This window comes from Platalea leucorodia (assembly GCF_965183815.1).
Source record: "Platalea leucorodia genome assembly, chromosome: 2".
In the NCBI taxonomy this organism is placed as follows: domain Eukaryota; kingdom Metazoa; phylum Chordata; class Aves; order Pelecaniformes; family Threskiornithidae; genus Platalea; species Platalea leucorodia.
In genome coordinates this window covers 80,051,803-80,074,246 of record NC_138824.1, presented here as the reverse complement: position 1 = coordinate 80,074,246, position 22,444 = coordinate 80,051,803, and the positions used below count along the sequence as shown (strand labels likewise).

The following is a 22,444-nucleotide window of genomic DNA, read 5'->3' as shown; positions in this document are numbered from 1 at the left end:
ATCAAATTACATTCAAAATTATTATTTTTTAGTCCTTGGATTTGTGATGTTTTAGCACTTCTGGAAAAAAGTTCTAAAAAAAAAATCTGGACATTGTCATTAAACTGGCTGATATATGGGAGTTTTAATAATTGTACTTCACACTGATTTTTACATGTCAGTAATAAAACAGCATTGTATTTCCAAGAGAGATGGCTTTTTCACTATTTAATTCCTTAACAGTCACATACACAATCTCTCTCGTGTGAAGTGTTAAATTTTAAAATTCAATTTTAACGGGTAAATTTTCAATTTAACATGAATGAGGAGCTGAATATTGTTTAAACTCAGATGTCTTTATATTGCTCTTAAGTAAGAGCAGTTGGTTCAGACAACTTTGAGTTGTCTGACAAATTCAGAGTCAATTCTGTTTTACAAACCAGTATTTACTGACTCCTGTTTTAACACTAGATGAAGGACAGTTTTGTTAAGTAAAACGATGTAAGGCCAGAAAGACCAATGCTACTCAGATTTGGTTACATGGCGTCTCTAGAGTCAGCTGGTTTTCCCTAGTGAGTTCAATGTAAGCAGAACTGGGCCTGTAAATAGTTCCACTAATTTTAATGGAAATAGTTACCAAATGAAGACTGCAGGCCTTAAGTATGAAATACTGTGTTTAAATCAGTGTTTTTCATTGTCTAGATAACCCATGTAGAGCACAGTTTTCTCCTAGTTAACCTGTGCCAAAAAATTCTCCAGGCCTCTCTATTCATCTTGACGTACATAAGCCATAACATAAGATGGTGTAACAGCTGCACTTGGGTGAGCAAGGATCAAGGGCACAGCACAAAATGTCGCAAAGACATAAACTACATGCACTACCTCAGCCAGTTTGCAAAGTATGCATTGAACTTCGCATGCACAGCAGGAGTGGGTGTGCTGGTGGAAGCAAACAGGACAGAGTATACCACCGATCTGACACATTTACATATCCAAAGCATGTAACCAAATTTGTTTAATATTACCCTGGCTCAGAAGCAATGAATGCTTTAGTAGTCCTGTCACCTTCCAAAATAGAGTAAAAGGAAATAAAGAATCACAGCACAGAGAAATTTAGAGATGCTACATTTGCAAACGTGGAGATAAAATTCAGAGATTACGTACGTGCCTTCAATACAGCTTCCACAAAATTAATCAAACATTTTGCAGTGCCACAGAAAATGGGTCTGAGGAATGGTGGCTACATTCAACACTGAGGCTAGTTTGCATTCGGTGTGAGTGGGTCCTCATGCAAAACATGCTTATCACATTATTTTGGAGAGATTTGAGCTTACTGTTCAGAAAGGAGGAAAAGAAAGCAAGCTTCAAGCCCCAGGAGAACACAGTGGCAAGAACCTGCAAAGGTGTTACATTATTATCAATACCAAGAAGTCCACTAAGCTACTTTAAATCTGTCGGTGCTTCATGTAACGATATGCCCAGAATACAGCTGTTTTGGAAATGAGGCCCATAGGAATATAAAAGGATAACGTACCACTGAAAGAACTTATAATTCACAGCCAGACATCACGAAGTGAGAGAGAGAGAAGAGTTTTAAATCATATGAAAACATGACAATTGACTTAATTGCCACTTTCATTCTAGATAACAAACCAGTCATCATCAGAAATGTTAAACTCTAAGTTATCTTCCAACCCGAAGTTCCCCCATCCCCACGATACGACGACACAACTATTCCAGTGCGACAGCCTTCCTGATGCAACGGAATCGGGGAAGCTCACACCACGTTCCCCATCCCTGGCACGCGATGACATTACAGCTCTGACTGTCAGACGACGTACGCTGCTCACTTAACCTGAACTGCAAAGGAAGGGTAATCAACAGACTTATGCTTTTGATACAAACTGGTATTCAGAAAGGGCGAGTCTGTTACAGGAGGCTAACATGAGCCTTTTCTGCTGTGCCTGCTTTTGGTATTTAGGGATATATAAAGGGAATTAAGTATAGGAGCCTTCATGTCTAAATGGTGGGGGGCAGAAGCCCAAAATATGCCTCTAACTGAAAAAAGAAGGAATTGCTTCATTACAAAAAACAGTCCTCCACATTTTTAAGAAGCTCTCATTAAGGAGAGGGCTCAGCTCTCCCAGAGGAGGTCTGTGTGGAGAGACAAGAGGCTGCCCACGCATCGGCCAGGTGAGCTCGGGAGGAGCTCTGCTCTGTGGCTTGCACCTTCCAACATAATGGCCACAGCCACCAAACACACCACCGCTTGCCACCGTGGGGGTGGAAATGTGTATCTCCCCAATGGCATGAAGTGTTTTCTACCCAGATGGACAAGCACGTCTCTCTCTTTCCTTCCGGCTCCGTTAGCTTGGGGCATACATGCTCATGACTGAAATGTAAAGGCCAAGTAAACGCTAAGCCAGAGAAATCAACCAAGCCTCCTCCCCAGTGCAGACACCCTAGTCCCCCAGCAATAACACAACAGGCTATTCTAAAACCAGAGACAGGTAATAGTAGCATAAGGTAAGTTAAACCATGGAGAGATACATATACACATACACACACACACATTAATAGGAGCCTGCCAGTGGAGTCAATGAGCAATTACCAAAATGAATCATTATGTATAGATGCCTATCAGAAGGATAACATTTTTGCTTGCCACAAAAAAACCAACCCCAAACCACTTCCTTCATTTGCCCCAGGATTTGACTAAAACTGGACACAGAGGTAGACCGATCTGATAGAATGTTGTATCTCAATAAATGAAAGTCACTTCGATCAACTCAATGTGTCTGATTTTTACCTGTCTGATTTTTATCTATCTGATTTACAGTTTCTTGAGAATGCTTCAGGCCAAGCCAAACAGTGCCACAAGACACTCCAACTTTAAAATCCCAGACTAGATAAGCTTTGCAAAAATGCATTAGCCAACATTTGAAAAATGCATTGTTTGTTAAACACCTGACCTCTGTGCAAAAAATTCACCACAAAACATAAGCACTGCTATGTAAGCAACAACGTGTCCTACACTAATTTATGGACAAAAGAGAGCAAATGGAGTGGCTGTTTCTGATTTAGCTTAAATTCCTTCTCAAACACTACAAGCTACACTGGAAAAAGGCCTTCATACCTGAGTAAGACTCCTCTGTAAGAGTCCTCACCCTACAATAGCAACAACCCCCTCATAATCAAGGTCACAGTTTTGCAGTCCCTTTAATCTGATCTAAATGCAGATATTGTGCCAAGACAGGCAGTCTCCTCCTTAGTCCACTCTGATTTTGTCTTCCCACTCTCTCCATTGTATTAGCAGTAGGAATTGTACAGCCCCACAGAAAATCTGATCAAGGAACTGACCTGGCTTGAAACAGATAATTATGTGGCTTAAAGCAATTGTGAAACACAGTCTTTGCTTATGCCAAAACTCTGTTTATAGGCAGAGCACTTGCCAATATGCTACTTTTTCAGCTGTGAACTTTATGTGCTGAAACTATGTTTTCATTGTGTATTTGTCTGGCACTTGGCACAGTGGGATCCAAAAGCACTTCTGCAACAGTCTGCGAATAAAGAGTAGTTTCTTCTACCCAGTATACTTCTGCTTGAGACCACAACAGGATGCTACAAAGTTGCAACGGGATGCACAGGGTAAGATTGCTGGAAATTTAGGAAAATGTTCGAGGTCTAATATCACATTTTAATCCATATTGATACAGTCAATGCAATCTAATAGATTCAGCACACCCTAAAGTACTCTCTACAAGCAAATCACGCATTGGTTTCACTGACTAGGGGATCAGATTAGTCACCCAAACATAGGTGTCATACCATTTCAGAAACTTTGAAGATTCAAAGGCATCAGTTTCCCTAAAAGGTGGCAGCTGGAAGCCAAGTGGGCTACGGTGGGCTATCTCAGGTCTCACTAGACACCTGTGTTTAGCCAACTGGATCAAGCCCAAGGTCTCTGTGGATTCTAACTTGAGTCAGCACTTCACTCATCTTTCTTCTATTAGTTATCTGAACCTTCATCTGAGTCCCACATGCTTTTTCCTTCTGCAGCTCCAGCACCCCAAAGGTTTTGAAATCGTCAAACTGGTTTTACTATTGCAATGCCAAGGAGACACCGACACCAGAACACTGCAATTTAGACATCCAATAGAAGGGCAATTATATTACCAGTGGTCCATTTTTCTGATGAGCACTGTATCTGCTATTACCACTGAGTCAGTACAGCATGGACTATCCACCATATAGTGACACATGAAGCACATTCCAGAGATGCCAAATGAGAGCTTGGACTACAAAACTACTTAGAAGTCTTTAAAGACAAATGCATAGAATAAAGGACCCCCCAGAAAACAGATGATTTAATCACCATGATGACTGTACCATAATGGTCACTCCAGAAAGAGGCACACCATGTGAGTCACTACCAAGAAGCAGAGCTGTTCACTGCCTTGATCTGAAACGGACAGATGATGGCAACTAGCATCCCAGAAGCACTACTGAAGCAAATGGTCCTAAAACCAACACATGAGTTAAGATGAAAAGAATAATGAATGCTGAATGATGAGAGAATGCTCTCTCCCTCTCTCTCTCTCTCAAAAAAAAAAAAAAAAAAAAAAAGGGAGAAAGAAAAGAAAACAAAGAGATGCCCTAGTATACTTCAGAAGACAACTAAAGGTACAAAACCAGCAAGATATTTCACAAAGTATACCCCATGGCGCATCATTGTTACACTACAACCCATTTATCAGGATGCGAGTCTTGGTTTTCCAATTCTGTCTCTGAATGCCTGTTAACATTATCTGCGCCTTGATGGCAGCTATCTGTTTAGTCAGTCACACTAAATACAGCTCAGTTGTTGCACCCGATGTGATAAAGCAAAATGTCACTCTAGCTTAACAACCCTTGCATTATCACCTGGCTTTATCACAGAATGAAATATGATAACAGACACGGCTTGCCAGTCCGTCAATCCCACCAGAATCCCTCTCCCGTCCTGCCTGCATGGCAACATACACAGCAATGGGGTTTCATCTCAGGTTCTTTTTCTTTCCAAAAGCGTTACCTCTCTCCCCATGAAAATCAGAAATAAATTTAACAGACCCACTCTAATTCTGCAGTAGATAAGCAAAGATACATTGATGGATGAAATGTAGGCCAGTCAGTCATAGGTAACTGCACAATACATAGGCCCACAGTAAAAATCAAATCCGATTAAAATTAAATTTCTTAAAACAGCATGGGGCCTTTATGCAGAAGGGAAGAATCTTGTGGGAAAGGGCCGAGGGAAGGATGTTTTTCCTTCCTTAGTTCAGAAAATAAAAGCCCCTCCTTCATTCTGCTGCACATCAAAAATCAATGATAAAAAAAAATATTTTTTATGGCTATATTCTTACTTGCTTTATCTATTGCATGCCTGCCCTAGCACACAGGGGATTGCCTGCATGGAATTAAAATGACTTCTGCTCACTTAAGTCAACCAGTTAATACGTTCTGGACTTACACACTGAATTCAATCATCAGAATATCCCAACAGTATAACAAGAGCCATCATATTACACAAATGGCAACCACTGCAGAGACAAAAGACAATACTTTCCTCCACTGCTAACAAGGAAATCACAGTAATCTTAAAAAAAGCTCTAAGAAAAATGATTGTTTTGTCAATTTATTAAAAAAAAAAAACCCTACATTCCAGTTGCCACTCCTTTATTTTATTTTTTTTACATCTAGACTTTTTTTTCCTGATATGCTGTTGCTATTTTCTTGTTGCTATTATTATCAAAAACAGCTGCTTGCAGCTGAACAAAAATTCAGTAACAGAACAGAAGCTATAAAATGAAACACTTTGTGAATAATAGCTAGGTCACCTGGGTTTCTCAGGCAGGCACCAAAATGAACACGTAGCTCATCTCTAAAGGAAAAAAAAGCCCTAAACCAGTTATTTAAATTAATTAGCATGCATATGCACACATTTAAATAGCCATCTTTTCACTCAGAGCCACACTCACCGCTTGCTTCCAATAGTCACATCCAATTCTCTTACAGTCCCAGCTAATATCTCCTGCTGCTTTGGAAAAGGTCTTCGTGCAAGCCTGCACTCACACTAACAGGCTTGCCAGGAAAATAACAAGATGAAAAGCTCTCGCACCACCCCTAGCCGAGAGGAACCCCGAGCCTGGCACCCCGAGCCACAACAACGGCACTGCAGCCCTCAGTCCAGAAAACAAGTATTTTCGAAAGGCACTGCCTTCTAATTCCAGTGTGCATGATGCCAACTGTGAAAACAAAAGCTGCTAAAAACAGCGCGCGTGTGCGAGCACATGCACACAGAGCATCTTAGCTGGAATTAACTCACGTTTTCCCCCTGTTCTCCCAACCCATCAGTTAACAGAGCAGTCGATTACGCTAGGCAAAATAAAATTCTGTACCAAGCATTGCATCGTTCCTAATTTGCTACTGTAGCTTCTGCTGATAGGGACAGAAGACACAGCCTGTACTCAAAGACCTGGAGAACAAAAGAAATACTGTATTAATTAATACTGCAAATTTCTGTTCAGAACTGACAGAAAAAGGTAATTAAGGCGCACGCCTCTAGCTGTTTCTCTCACGCTTTAACACTAAAGACAAGACAATCTTACCAGGATTTACAGCTGTTTACCCGTATTCACTGGATACGTGAGCTTTGCATCCTTGCAAATGTGCCAGCCAGTCTGAAAGCCTCGCAGAACTGAATCTGTCTCAACCTCTGCGTCTCATTTACTGTAACACAGAGGATTTTCAAAGCCATGCCTCACAACAGCTGGCTTGTTTTTGCCTGCTTCCTATGATTGACAAGTTCATACAAGCTCCGTCAACTTTAACCTTGATAAGTGAAGGCTTGGTCTGTATTGTATGTTACATCATCAGAAACTTCTGACCTCAGGGAAAAGATCTCAGAGACTTCAAAGCTTTTCCTTTCCCCTACCCCCACCCCCTGGATTTGGTTATTTAAAAAAAAAAAAAAAAAAAAAATTAAAAGTCCTTTAATTTTTTAGGGGTTTTTCCTTTCATTTGTGAAAATCATGATCTGCATCTCAGCAACAACAGTTCTGCAAGTTTTAAATATTTAAAATGATTTTTAAAAGATCAGTGTGCTGCTAGGCTCCTTTCTGAACAATGTTCAAATAACCAAGTCTTTAATTTCAGAGGAGAGTCTTCATCAACAGCCCTCCAGCTTGAATTTTTTTGCATGCGTTTTGTGTACAGGCGCTCTCTCTTGCAGGAGGTTCAGCAGGGAAAGAAGTAAATGCTTTCATGCTGCATGAGCAAATTACCACCCCCACGCTCCATCTTTAGAAACCAAAGGCATCGTGGCCTTCATCAGAGCAAAGCTCAAGCTCCTTTCAATTTTTCTACAAGAACATGTTAAAGACTTAATAGAGAAACTGTGGATAAGGCTTTAATATATATTAAAAGATAATTTTAAAGATGACCACTTTAAGGGGAAACTGTTATTTAAACTGTATGCAAAATCACATACAGCGGTTAGATATTATGATACAGCACTGATACCCAGTTAATATCTTCCCCTAAAATTTTTCTATCTCCCCTAAAATCTTTATATCTCTGAAAGCTGTCTATTTGATTGCAAAATAGAGAGAGAATGACTTCAAGAAAACTCACCCGTTTACATAATACAACACAACTGGTTAACAGACTGTAGCGAGTCTGGTTGGCCCATGCAGAGCAACGGAAGTTACAGCTGTCATGGTACTTTTTAGCACAAAACTTCACTCAAATTTACTGGCATAAACAGTCTCCTGCATGACAGCAAATCATAATGCATATTGCCGAAGGGCTTATACCAGAAGGTGAACATTTCACAGGCTAGCTTTTAGTACCAGAACACCATAAAGCCACTCCATATGTTAGAAATATATGAACTGCTGCACTGAGAAGACACATCGGTCACCTATTTCCAAAGATGCTTTTCATCAAGTAACTTAGGGGAAAATCAAATCTACAATACATCAGCATATGATGCTTTTATGAGTATAACCACTGGAGACTATATCTTATATTATCTCTAATCTTCCTACTCAACTGTATTCATTAAAATAGCCACAAGAAGATAGCTGGATTTCAAGTGATGCAACGGAAACTTAGTCTTTAGATAGTTTTCATTCTAATCCTCTTTCCAGGGAAAGCAGTAAAACTAAACCAGAACGCAAAAACGGACTAATGCTAACAAAATGACCTCTGTTTCTCTCTCCACAACCTTTTTTGTGTGCCATTCCTCTGGCCCACCCCCAATTTCAGTACCTTCAGAATCACGTCTAGGACTTCTCCCAGCTTCTCACACTTGGTAACGCTTAAATTTGGGGGCAGGGGAGGAAACGTTCCATAAGAAGAAACTACCCTCTGACACTTCTTTTTATCAGACCACAGTGGCCTCACATACCCCTAGCTGTCACTGCATGCACAGTGGAGAGCAGATGTGCCAGCAGCAGTTAGGTGAAAGGAACTTCACTCAGTAATAAGCAGCTGGAAATAGAGAAAAGGGGGTATGTGAGGTGGGGTAGCTACCCTCAAGTTTAGAAACAAGGATTCAAAATTCACTGAACAAAGGTAGAGGGAGAAGCCACACTTTCAAGGGTGTGGGGAATGAGCAAATTGGATGGGGAAGAAACAGGGCTACATTACTGTAACATACTGTAAACCGAGCGCAGGCTTTGGAGACAGTCCAGCACCCATTTAATGAGATCCAGCAGCTGCTGGTGAGCCAGAGCGGAGCATCACACCGACCTGCAGGACACGCACCTGACAGCCGCTGGGCTGGGCGCCGCTAGGAGAGCGAGGAATGGGAAGGCACTGGGAGGAGCCTGCAAGGTTTAGCACTCTCGTTTAGCCACAACCAATCCTAGATCCCAAAACAATGCATTTGGGATGCTCTTGAAGAACCACACATCTCTCAGCTCAAGCAGCCTGAAAGTTTTAAAATGGACAACAGGAGGAAGAAAAAGACTGCAGGTGGGACAATTTATCATGCAGCTCCTGCCTTGATCCCAAGGTATGAGAAGAATCCGGTTCAAAACTTTGCTACTTGAAGAGCTACCCTGTGCCAGTGGCCATATGTATTCAGATTAATCATTCTTGAAAGATCAAGAATCTACACTGTGGTATTTAGTTTTGAAAAGGGCATTTACATACATGAGAGGAATATTTTTAACAGGAACGAGCCAGATGGTATAATGCTAAGAGATAACATGCGACAGGAGATATAATATATGAAACTCAGAGAAAATGCATAAACACATATCAAAAAAACCCAGAAGACCACCCTTTTTCCTCCCCTCTCTCTGTCCCCTCCAAAGGCCGGATTAAACAGTAATTAAAAGGACATCCACCAGAGAACTAAAGTCCTACCCAAATGAGGAAAATCCAGAACTATTCTAGCAAAACAGATGTATAAACACAATAAGGTAAAAAACAAAAAGAAGGAAAAAAAAAAAAAGGCTGAGGTACAAATTCTTAAAGGTGTTAGAACAAAAAAAAGGAGGAAAAAAAAAAAAGGCGCTTTCTCAAACACAGGTATTTGCCAGGCAGATTACAGGGCCAAAAGTACAACAGTAAGAATACAAGAAGGCGGCCGCAGCAGAAAATTGACACGGACTCCCCTTCGCATCTCCGTGAGCAAAGAACAGCCTATGCGAGAATTACTCTCAGATGCTGTCCGCCCATTAAGTGGGTAGTCATGAGTTACCTGGGCTACATGGTAATGACCTGAAACTCCCCCAGGAAACTGCTGAAATAGTAGCTGTGATGCACAACTACCCATTCCTCTGAGACCTGGGCAACTGCTCGAGCAAGTGACACAGGCAATGTTTGGGGAGGGAAGGTGTGAGGGTGTTGAAGAGAAAGAAGGAGAGAAAGAGAACAAGAGTAAAGAAAAAAAAGATTCATTATGAATCTGGAGAACTTCAGAACCATAAACTTAACATCTAAATTAAGCAAAGAGGTAGAAATTTTACGAAAAGATTCAGCAGCTGCACTAACTAGCATGTTAAAATGACAAAGAAAAGCCGTGTCTTGGATGCATTACTGTTCTTAGAAAGAGTCACTACACGTGGACAACAGTGATCTGGATGACAGAGACTATTTGGATTTTCAGAAGATTCTTTAAAAAAGTTATTCTCACCAGAGGCTCTTAAAAATTTGACTGCCGTGGGACAAAGTCCTCACTTGCATCATCACATGATTAACCGAACTGGTTAGATCTAGATGATTTACAAAAGGGGTGAAAAAGAAGGTGGCAACAGTTGCTTCTGTGAGGAAATTATTCTGAGTAATAAAGACACAAGCCAAAGATTTCCTATCATGAAGCGAACGGGCCATAAAACAACAGATGAAATTCAGGTTTAATAAATGCAAAGTAACCCACAGGATAGCTTTTCCTATACCTCAGCAACATATACAATGATGTATAACTGAAATTTACTGCTATGCAGGAAGGAAAAGCTGGATTTCACAGACTGTTCTATGAACGTACAATCTCTGTACTCCATATCAGTAAAAAAAAAAAAAAAGTCAAGATAAAGGGAACATTATGTTACTTTATGAATTCATAGTGACCCTAATGTCGTTGCAGTTCTCTCACTGCTCCAAAAGGAACATATGAGAATGTGAAAAGACACAGAAGAAGAAAATACGGATGGGCAAAGCCATACAACAGCTTTCACAGAAGAGACACCCCGCTCACCTCCTGCAGAAGAGGTGCTTTTTCTCACAACACATCAGCACAAAAACCTACGAACGTCAAAAGTCGATGTGGGTCCAAAACCAGTTAGACACTTTTCTGAAAGAAAAATTCATCAAGGGCTGTTAACCACAAATATTTAGGATTGCACCTCTTAGCTGCAGATCAGCAGGTGCTGGGCAAGGGTACTAAGCAGCACGGCTCTGTGTTTGCTCTGGTTTTGTTTTCTCTGAGCATCTGCTACTGCTCAGTCAGAGAAAGGAAACCTGCCTAGGTAGACCTTTGGCCTGCCCTAGCATGACTGTTCCTCAGAATCAACTTCTATCAACTTCCTTCATATATCAGTGATTCAAGGTTATGCAGTCTCAAAGCATGATATTTATTTAGCTGTTATTAGTCACATACACCAGTACACTGGAAAGGCACAGTGGTTCATGGCAACGAAACGTGTACTAATCACAAGTATTTACAGAAATCTAAGGAAGACGAAAGGTGTCAGGGGACTCCTAATACACGAACAGGCGCTGCTGGACTCTCTCTCCTTTGTTGCCTCTCTATGCATTGGAAAAGCCACAGAAGTGTTTTCCCAGTTTCAGACAACATGTAAACTTTGAAACAGCTCAAGACGGTACTGCGTCATCCATTGGTCCATATGGTACATACAACGACATCATTGGCAAAAAAAGTGGTCTGGCAGATGCCTTAATAATCCATATCTTAATGATAAAGACATGCTAATGTAAATAGAAGGGGCTTCAGCAGCTCACATTCTTGAAGCCTTTGTTAATAGCCAAGAGCCTGTGAGGATGCACGCTGGTTCTCCTGCACTGCCTCCAGATGATGACAAATAGCTGCACGCAACTTGCTGGAAAGGGAAAACTGCCATTTATTTTTTTATTTTCAACTTCATGCAAGAAGGCATTTTCACATGTAAATTCATTATCGTTAGGAATTCAGATATCTGAGGCATTACTTCAACCAAACTGGTATGTTCTGGCTGCATGAAAGGCATGTTTTCTTCTCCCTTTAACTGAATAATTAATCTCCCTCAAAAAAGAGCACTTAAACCTTTGTAACAGCCCTTATTATACTTAAATTGATTTTAAAAAGAGAACACTTCACTTTATAAGCTCTTGAATAAAATGAACATAGAAACTGTTAGTACACTGCATATTAGATACAAAAGTAATCATGCATATTTTATAATTTATTTCCTACAAAATACCACTTGTTAGATCATTCTATACTTAGCAAATTGATAGGAAATATTTCTTTCCTTTAGAAGAATTTATGTGAAAAATGACAACAGCTGTAGGTGAAGTGTAGAACAGAGAACTTAGACCTCTTTTGCATAAAATATTGAAGCTTGTTAATACATGCCTGAAATGTTTCCCAAAGTCATTTTTCACTGATTTGTAAGGAAGCAGTTGCCCAAGATTATACCAGTTCTTCCTCAAGAGGAAAAGGGAGGAAGGTGAAAACATTTTGCTTATATAACTGTGGTTAGAACATTAAACCTGGGCATTTAGGTCAACTTAGACATCAAGAATGACTTTTACTTTGTTTTTGTATGGTAAAAGATGTTCCTCTGTCTTCAAGAGCTGAGATAGAAGCACCTAGTAAGGCATGAAAGGTCTAAACAAAATGTCTTACAGTGTTTAATTAGAGTTGAGTCATGCTGTGGTCCCATACTTGACATGCACATGCTCTTGTACCTGACACCTACTAAATGTTGAAAGATTTTCTGCGACCTGTGATCTCATAAATCCTTTTTCACTTTTTGAAATTATGTAATTTTCATAGACATTGCAGAAACAAATTAATAGAGACACAAGTCAAATGTTCTTAGAAAGTAAATAAGAGCAATGGCTGCGAACATCGCTAGTTGATGGCAATCTTAAGAATTAGATCATAAAAGCACTATTCTTTTGATGCAGATTGACTTTTGTGTGTACCGTGTCATCCTGCAGGAAGCCACAGACTACAGGCCAGAGCACACATTTCCATCTTTAAACATTTTGAAGGGCTATGTCGGTTTAGAAATTGTGGAGACATCTATAGGGAAGTTAATTATATAACCAGCATACGTCATTTAACGAATACAGAAAGAGAGACCTGTTTAAAGAAGGACAGACTTTACATTTCTAAAAAGTTAAGCTTTTGTAACTAATTTGAAATAGAAAGAGTAGCATCATTAAAGACAGAGAAGCATCAACTTTTGTTTTACAGATCATCAGACTCACATAACACTTTTAAAGCAGTCCTAAAGTTAAAAACATATTTAGAATTGCATCAAACCTCAGTATAAAAATATTCATCTCATGTCAGATGACTGTTTGCATGCCTGTGAGCTCATAACAAGAGCGGCTTGGTTCTTGCACGAGAGATGATAACGGCTACTATGGACCACTGATTACTCTTCCTATAGAAATAATACTCCAAGCTATTAAATACTGCAATTCGGAAGAACATGCTGCAGCTTTTCTGAAAAGGGAGATGAAACAACTTGAATTTATTGGAAGCACTCAGTAATCTCAGAGGGGAAAAATACAGCCCAAAGATGAAAGGAGTTCACAAATTATCTTCATCAACTTTAAAAAAACCCCAACTTTCAGAAGTAATGTCAGTTTAGGTTTTGCAACTGTGTGCTAAAAAACAGAGCACCAAAAAAACCTACTGTAGTAAAAAGAACCAGCAGCAAAAAGTCCAAGAGAAAAAAATTGCTTAACAAGCACTTTTTTTTTTTTCATTTTAACCATTTGCTTTTACAATACTCCAACCTTTTTTCATTCTAGATTCAATGCATTAAAAGGACTCATATTTCGCCTGAAAATAATCAGCAAAGCTGTAACAGTAAACATTCGAAGTTTATTTAAAACCCAAATTATTATTTTTTTCGCAAAACAACTCAAGGGGAGGCAGGCCAGAGGCACCCTGTAGCATTGGACAGTCTGTAACCCAGAGAAGGCACCTGTGGACTCCACAGCTGGCTCTCAGCTTGGGCCCCTGCACATCTAACCCACACAAATGCTGAAGGGCTGCTCCTGTGTCCAGCGCGGTCACGCTGGCTTTGGAAGCACAAAGGCAACTGTACCACACAGGCCTCAGTAGCACAGAATAAGGGCCATCAGCAATGTAATCCAAACCCAAATTTTCAAAGAAAATATTAAATATGACCGCAAGGAAGACCTTAGGTTTGCTTAACATTCATGCTCTAGAATATAACATGGATTAGGTAGGTTTGCTAGCCATTTGCAGATTGCTAGCTTTTAAAAGTAGGAAACTAAATGCCTTTAGGCCAGCTCAAAAATCGTAAAATCGATTCATGTCATGATGAGTCTACTTCCTTTCGAGCACAGGAATGCCTTGTTAAAAAAAAGAGCACATGGAAATACATATTCTTTCTGATAGGACAGCCATTCATCATCATGCAGTGGTAGTTCACAACACAGGAATTAAATGCTGAAATGAGAGATTTTTATTTATTCAGTTTTTTTGAATACAGAAGACATATAAGCCCTCACCCCCTCTGCATAACACAAGTGCTGAGGGGAAGACTGCAAATGAGACCATTTTACAAAACCTCCTGTAATGCGGTGAAACGGCCAAATACTACATCTGAAATAGTATGTCAAAATAGGCTTTGGCTTAAGAGAGAAAAAAAAAAAGAAAAAAGAAAAAAAAAAAAAGACATTATTGCAGCTGGTGCCCAGTCATGTGATTTTCATGGATGCCGTGATTATAAAGCAAGAATTGTGCTGCACAAACACTGCTAAAATGCTGGCGTAGGAGTATTATTCACATGCTTTTGTGACTAGGGTTCAGCACTGGTGGATGGAAATCATTTTACTTGTCCAGAGATGCTGTCTGCCTACAGAAGCACGTCTGCTCCCGGCTGATTGTGCTGCCGCCTCCCCCTCTCCCTCCCCTCCAGCCCAATCTCCCCTCCACACGCGTGCGCGCACGGGCGCACACATTCACACCCTCATGGGCTATTCATTTTGAAATCACTACGGTAAGTACAAAGGGCTACTAAGAATTAGAAAAATAGCAGATGGTCTCTTCAGTTGGGCCATAAGCAATGCAAAATACAACCATATAAAACCACAAATAAATAATAATTTTTTACAAGCTTTTACGGTCACGACTAGAGTACGTATTTCCTACAGTTCATCATTTTTTCTCCCCTTGAGAGATTAATACCACTTATAGAACTGAGGAAAGCCCATAGAAATTATTTTTCCTGTACATGCTCTTCTTCTGTTACAAAACCCAGAGCTATCAAACCTGGCAATAGCAGTGTGTCCACAATCTCAGCTCAGCTGCCACACGCCACTTAAGCAGCCGCAGTATCAGCAATCACCGAAATCACTGCTTACATTACAACAGCTCCAGCAAACTGTGGGCCAGGAGGAGGGCACCCCCCTGCGCGCCCTGCGCGCTAGACATTTAAGGACTTGAACTGCATTGTGCATACAGTCACACATTTGAAAAGGGTCTGAAAATATTGCACAGTTTAATTAAAACATGAATTAACAGAGAAAAGCAGAGCTGATCAAATGCGAAAACAACTTTTGGTGGCTTCTGTTCATGTACTGCATTCTGTAAAGGCACAAGTAGAGAAAAGTCCAATTCACAGCACTACTGTGTTCCAGTAGCACGCTGTCTCTGCCAAGGAGAAGACTGGAAAACTCTCCTGGGAAACCTCAAGCATTCCCTCCCCCCTGCCTCCCCCTGCCAAAAACCTGTAACTGATAAATATGAAAAATATCTGAATGGTTTCATGCACCCTAATAAGAATCATCTGGCTCTGAACAAACTGTAATACACTCAACACTTGACAATTTCTTCAAGCTCACCCGAGAGTCCCCATAAATTTCAGTCCCAACATTAATTCTATCATGCACATTGAAGTATGTGGGGAGGAGGAGGGAAATAAGGGAAAAAGGCATTGCAAAAACTCTGAAATCATCATAGCAAAACTTCCAGTTCGGGTCAGGAAAAGATCAGATCAGAGTTGCCTTAAGAAGCATCTTAAAGCCAGAAATTAAGAAATACTTACCTTACAGTGCAGTTCCTTTCATCCAGATTGTTAACTTTAGAGAAAATACGCTCCCCATCTTCCTTTAAATCTTCTGCTTGCCTCCTTACTTCAACTGAGACTTCCTAAAAGTGGTTTATAGCACAAATAAGACACCAAGTCATCATGTTTCAGACTCCTGAAAAATCTATGATTATGGAACCTCTTATTTGTGGGTTTGCTCTGTTTGAATATACATGAAGTCAACAGCATAGCATGTCTTAAGCTTGTTTGGTTTTAAGTGGTACAGTATGCTCTGTGACCTCTTGCGCAGCACTGCCGACCTGGCTGTGCTCAAGTTACTCCTCTACTTCGCTGATCTACAGAAGAGCTTAGCATTTATATAAACTTCGCAACTTCCATTTGGCAAAGACAAAAAAAAGATGCAGCAAAGAAGTTACAGAAGCGTTGCTCGCATTTTAGAAGAGGCAAGTACGCACCAGCTTTTGAATCCCTGAGTGCGTACTTTAGTTTCTCAGTAAAACACACAACATCACTGTTCCAGAATTTTATTATCTCGCTATCTTCAAACAACCACACCCAAAGCATAGCTTTGCATTACAAACACTGAACCTACAGGAAATTTAATTGCGCATTAGCACTGGAATCATCTGAATCATATATGCGAAAGAACACTTTTATTTACTTCAGTCTGTTGTATGCATCTTCAATGCACTTATCACCATATTTTCCAGGTGCCTAAACAGGTGTCTGCTTTTTGCCCCAGGAAGCCTATACTGAACTTAAAGGCACTGACTAATAAACCAGAAATGCATACATGGAACAGATTATATGATGATTTTTCTGCTGGGTAGGCAATTATTTAATAATTTAGTTAATTTAATTTTCAAAATAACTTCCAGGTGAATATTTCCAGTGCTTGGAATCTCTACCCTAGTAAATTATCCGCATAGTTAAGTCTGCACATAGAGTTCAAAAGTAACTTTTGCAAAACTTGAAGGCACAAAAAACTTAAAGAAAAAGAATCCACAGCTTTTAGAGATCAACATATTTTGTTTCTTTTTGAGCTATCCTCATTCCACTCCCTGTATATATACACACACACACAGAGGTGCTGTGTGGATGTGTATATATGTATGCAATGTTTTTACCAAGAGAAAAAAAAAAAAGGAAAAAATAACATACAACTGCATTGCCACAATTCTTTTCTTGCATAAGGTGAAGTTCAACACAGGTTGAACACACTATGACTCTTTATACATATCAGGCAATCTTGTAGCAGCTTGAAAAACATCTTTTAAACAGAGAACTTAAGAGACTTGGTTTCTCTGTTTACTTCCCCTGCCACCTGCCAACCATTCCCTGGCCCTGCTCAGTTAAAAATTAACCTAATATTTACTTGCAAGTTGAACAGACATTTGGCATCTCTCTAAGGAATAAATTTATACATCTTAAATCAAGCAAACTGACATAAAATAAAACACTAAGCAGTTTCATTTGTTGCTGTAGTGTAGCTTCAACATTAACAGGCATATTTTTAATCTTTTTTAAGTTTTAATTTTTAAGTTTTGTCCTATGTAGCTTTTGCATGAAGCAAGTTTAGAAGAAAAGAGGAAATCCATGAAAAATCATTAGACCATTAACAAAATTAGACAAAAGTAGATATTATTTCCCCTTGGAACATTTTCCTTCATCATTTGAGAGAACTGAAAGCCTTAAAATGGGGAATGCAGCCACACCAATGAAGAAGTAACTCTGGGTGAAGACTGCTTGGATCCTCCTATACCTCTACTGTAAAAAAGAGGATATTATCAAATCAACCAGGTTGTTTTCTTCCACCTGGCTACAACACACAAGAAATTACTTGATCCAATTGCTCTTTGCTACACACAGTTCCTGTGCAATACAAACTTTGATCTTCTTCATTTTACTTATGAGAGCTACCTATAACAATTATTCCCTTCCTGACAAAAGGCAAACACCATACTACATTGTGTTCCTAAACTGGAAATGTTCATAAAAATTACCTCTTTCCCCCTCCACCACTCTCCTGCCCCCCCCCCCCCCGCCTCAGGCAATTTAAAGGATAATGCAAAAGACACTTGTACCTGTTTGTAGAAATCAGTAGAAGGGGATGATCTAGACCTCTCATGGGTGTACTGGGGTTTCTCATGTTGTTCATGGCCTGCGTCAAGGATGTTATCGGCTGAATGGTACCTTCCTGAGCTCCTTGCCTCTATTGGCTTCCGCTGCTCCTTCCACGACGCCTGATACTCTGCAAAGGTTCCCAGGCGCTGCGGCTGTTCAGATTTCACAGTCCTATCAGCAGCCTTATTGCTGCTACTGTGGGGGACGTTATCTCTTGAAGCATGTGCAGTTTCAAGTCCAACAGAGGCTGCCCGGCCTCTTCTCTCATACCATGACTCCTCTCCCTCTTGTCCACCGTGAGCTTTCCTCTCTGGCCCCTCAGGCGGTCCCTCAGCTAGACCGTGGGGAGCTGGCTTCTGTGCAGATTTCCTATACACAGGCTTACTTGTTTCTTCAAAAAATTTCCACCTGTCTGCAAATGAGCCCAGGGCTTCTTCAGATGTATTTGGACGGCAATGAGCACGGCACTCATCCTCTGACATCCCCACCTCATTCATTTTCTCCGGTTCAGAGTAAGACTTGAGTTTTTGCTCTGTTGTGAACCTCTTCCTGGCTCCAATGCGAGAAACGTGATGAGTGCCACTCCCTGTAGGGTTCGGTTTAGCTTGTGTAGCCTCGAGGAATCCAGACACATCTTCAGAAACCAAAGCCAATAACGAAGAGTTGTAACTACCAGTTTTCCGCTCGGGGGACCTGGGGAGATATTCAGCGGGGCTGGGCTCCAAGTCCCGCCGTTTGAAGGACGTCGCCCTCAGAACCCTGGCCTGTGCTTCCTTGAGGTGATCTTTGTAGGTGCTGGTAAAGTTAGTGTCTGGAGAGGTGGCGACATTTTCTGCTGAATCTGGCTTCCAGGTCTCACCGCGCTCCTCTGTTTCAGATGACCCTACTAACGTAGCAGTGCTTCTACTTTTCTGCATCTTCGCTCTTCTCATTTGGATCTCATTTCTCAGGGTTGTTGCAAAACGATCGCTCCTTCGTGCCTGTTTAGACAAGTGAGTGTCAAATGGGGCCTGTCGCTCTGTTACTTCTGGGCTGTTGTCAGACTGCTTTTTACCTTCCTGAGCTAAAGAGTGCAACATTGGGGTCTTCTGAGGAGAAATCTTGCTACTCTCATCTTTCCCCCACCTAAAATCTTTCTGAACAGATCTGTTTTCAGTGGTAAGGACACAGCCCTTTACATACTCCTGTTGACCATACCTAGTTTCACTTTCCTCAGAGCCGCTCTCAAAGTTTTTCTTTTGTCCAGACTTTTCAGTATGATTGGGTTTTTTAGCTTCTTCTACTACAGCACACCTAGCATCCCCCTCTCTGTCCACTGGGTAATGACTACTGTTCTCACACCCTTTCAGTAAAGATTCAACAGATTGTTGAGGTAGATAGTATTTTGGTTTTTGGACCATTGTGACAACTGCAGGATTTTCGTGAGGTCCAAGCGATGCATCGGTCCCCACTGCAGGTTTCCAGCTGTCGTCCTTGAGCTGGAGTGGCTTTGAGCTTCCCTGAGCAGGCTGTTTTGCTGTCACGCAATAATAGCGACTCTGTCCGGTGTTGTCCACCTTCTGTTCAGCAGCGCTGTTCGAAGAAGAGGAAGTGTTGAGCAGACTGCCTTGGTTTGGACTGTAGCCATGAAAATGATCTGTAGGTAACTCCTGAATGCCACTATAGGACAGATAATGTTGCTGATCTTTAGGCGCAGCTAAGATTCTTGCATTGTGAAAAAAAGTGCTTTCATCACTGTACTGGTGCTGGTGGTGGTAACTGTACATAGGCTGTGCAAACCGAACATCAGTGCTGGACAAGGACGACTGCAGTTTGTTCACAGTTCCTGCATTACTATTGTACCTTTCACCAGTCGAAGAAAAACTGTGTTCTGAACTGAAATCGGATTTATAATTTGAGCTGCTGACCCTCCTGTCACATGCTCTGGAGGGCCGCCGCTGCTGCTCCACAGTTTCCAAGTTCCAGTCACTCCTGGGCTGAGATCGGTTCAGGGCTGTAAAGTGCTGCGTGCTGGCACCCTCTGAGTACCCAGGGCCATGGGCTTTCTCATGGCCTTTGGTAGCAGCAAAGCTGTCACTACGAAGAGGTGGAGGTGGGGGGGGAGGAGATGAAGACTTCTTCTTATCAGGAACATACCAGACAGGTCCAAAACTGGATCTCCCCGAGCTAGGGAGCTTGCCATCAGGGTGTTCCTCTATTCTAAGACTTTTGTTGTTCTCGTATTGGATTGGACCTGGCAAATACCCAGGTTTGTCCTCTATTCCACTGTTGTCATTCAAGAACTGGCCAGTCTTGTTTCCATGCTTAGCAGTCTCCCAGTAGCCTACTTTGTATAGCATGTTCTCTGTCGAAGAAGTGTCTGCATTGGATAGAGTGTGGTCAGGGGTGCTAGAACTTGTGGAGAAAGACCCATAGGCTGAATCCCGCTTACTTTGGCTCCCTAGATGATCAATGCTACTATTAGACCTTGCAGAAGAAAGTCTTCCATACTGGGCTACTTGTGGAGTGTGGTCCCAGCTGTCCATACTTCCCAAAGAGCTGAATTGGTCAGAAGTGCGATGTAGACTTGACTGATCCCACGAGTTTGACAGGTCATGAGAAGAACAACTATGGTAGGAAACAAACAAAAAGCCTCAGCCTAAATATACCAGTCAAAAAATGCCACAACGTAATTATAAATATATAGCCACCAATTTTACTAACATTGGTTAAGATCCATCTGCATTACAGTTACTCAAGACAAACAATCTAATAAAATTGGAAGTTTGAACACAAAGTCAGGGCTTTATCTTTATACTCTGATTCAAAGCTTGAAACCTTAATAACTAACTCAACTTCCCTTTGTAAGTTTATCAGTAAGTAATACACATTTACCTCCTTCTGCAAATCGTTGATTTTGCTGACTTTACTTTTAGACAAGTTCAGTTTGAGCTCCATTAGCTCCCACTTTCCCAGGACAAACACCAGACAACTTATTTCTCAGCTTATTTTCCAGGCACCCTGATTCTTCCAGCTATTAAACTCATGTACTTCCCTGTTCATCTTTTGTAATCTCACTCTAAATTTCTTTAGCCAACGAAGTTATTCCCTTGTCCTGCTTATCCAAATCTGTCCCTTCATTTAATATTTTCATTTCTAAATGGAGGTTCACTAAAAACACTTGCCTCAAATGCCACTATTTTAGTTCTGAGCCTCCACATGCACCTTGCCAGTGTGGTTTCAAACTACTCTCAGGTTGACACCCTTACAACTATGTCATTCAATTCCACCAGGGTCCACAGCACTGACAGGAAAATGTCAGGAGGAGATGCCAGAGCAATGTAAGCTCTGCATGGCCAAAACTAAACTTCTGACCTTCCTTCAAGAACCCTTACTGCCACCAGTTCCTCTCTGCCACTCCTTCCTCTATAGAAACATCATCTTTGACATTGTACTTCCTCTGGATCATTTGCCTGGGACACGATTTCAAAATCCTGCTGATTCTGTTGTTTTCCTACCCAATCAGTTTTGTCCTGTTTTCTTTCCTTTATATCTTTCACAGCACCCACCTACTGTCAATCCAACACACTGATGCTGACACGACAGTCTTTCCAATTATTTTCATCACATCTCTCTGTTTGAACTTCACTGGCAGCCCCTCCTGCTTTTATATACCAAATTCAAATTCTTGCCCTTGCATGCAAAGCCCCTTGGTAGAAATCCCAGAATTATTCCACTTCCCTGTAGCTATAATTATATGAAGCATCTATCAAATCTTGTGCAGTAAAGAAACCTGTGAAAGCCAGCAATGAAATTAGATTAGTCCACATAAAAAAAATACAGTGATATAGATCTTTTTTTCTGTCAAAAATATTGCCAAGGTCAACTAAACAGATCTTTGGAATTCAGTATTAACACAAGAATTGCTCCTCCCCCTGCCTTACTATAGCCTTTGTAACTTTCTTCTATACAACATGGTCAAAAGGAATTTATGTGAAATAAGAGAAGGTATACTTTGTGCTTATTTTCTAAAAGCATTTTATTAACAATATACACTAGCATTGGCCTGATCTTGTGGGTTTTTTGTTCTTTCATTCCTTTATTTTCAACATTTTAAAATATCTTGCTGAATACTTAGAAAGGTCCTAATTGTCTTAGGCAGATACTGTGGTTCATGTAAAAAGTGTCTGGGTCATTATTAGGATCTGCTTTGTTAATGAAGAATGTAAGCCAGATGTTGCTATGAATTGCTGGTATTTTTCTCCCTCTTCAGCACTAAGGAGATACTTGGCATCGAATAAAATAAAGATGACACTTGTGCAGGAAAAGCCTCAATTTACAATTTACAAGCCTCATGTAGATCTGCTGGTATCAAATGTGAAGCAGAGATCATCAGCGTAAGAGGTCAAAGCCTTGCTAGAAAATCACAAAAGCACCTACACTGCTGGTTGAAGCCTGACAGGTAAAATCCAGGAATAATCTACAAACACCATCCTTGGCCACTTTGGCCAATAAGGACACACACACACACACACACACCCCAACCCTGGGGC

General features: G+C 40.8%; 1 protein-coding gene across 1 annotated transcript in view; it reads right to left on the bottom strand.

Moving 5' to 3' along the window:
• The window catches only part of SHROOM2 (shroom family member 2), a gene marked incomplete at its 5' end in the record, with an annotated part of 124,206 nt that overhangs the window by 17,785 nt on the left and 83,977 nt on the right, over positions 1 to 22,444 (bottom strand). Inside the window, 2 exons of the mRNA XM_082337080.1 lie at positions 15,786 to 15,889; positions 17,873 to 20,519. Of these exons, the coding sequence (XP_082193206.1) occupies positions 15,786 to 15,889; positions 17,873 to 20,519 (2,751 nt within the window). The remainder of the gene's footprint in view (positions 1 to 15,785; positions 15,890 to 17,872; positions 20,520 to 22,444) is intronic.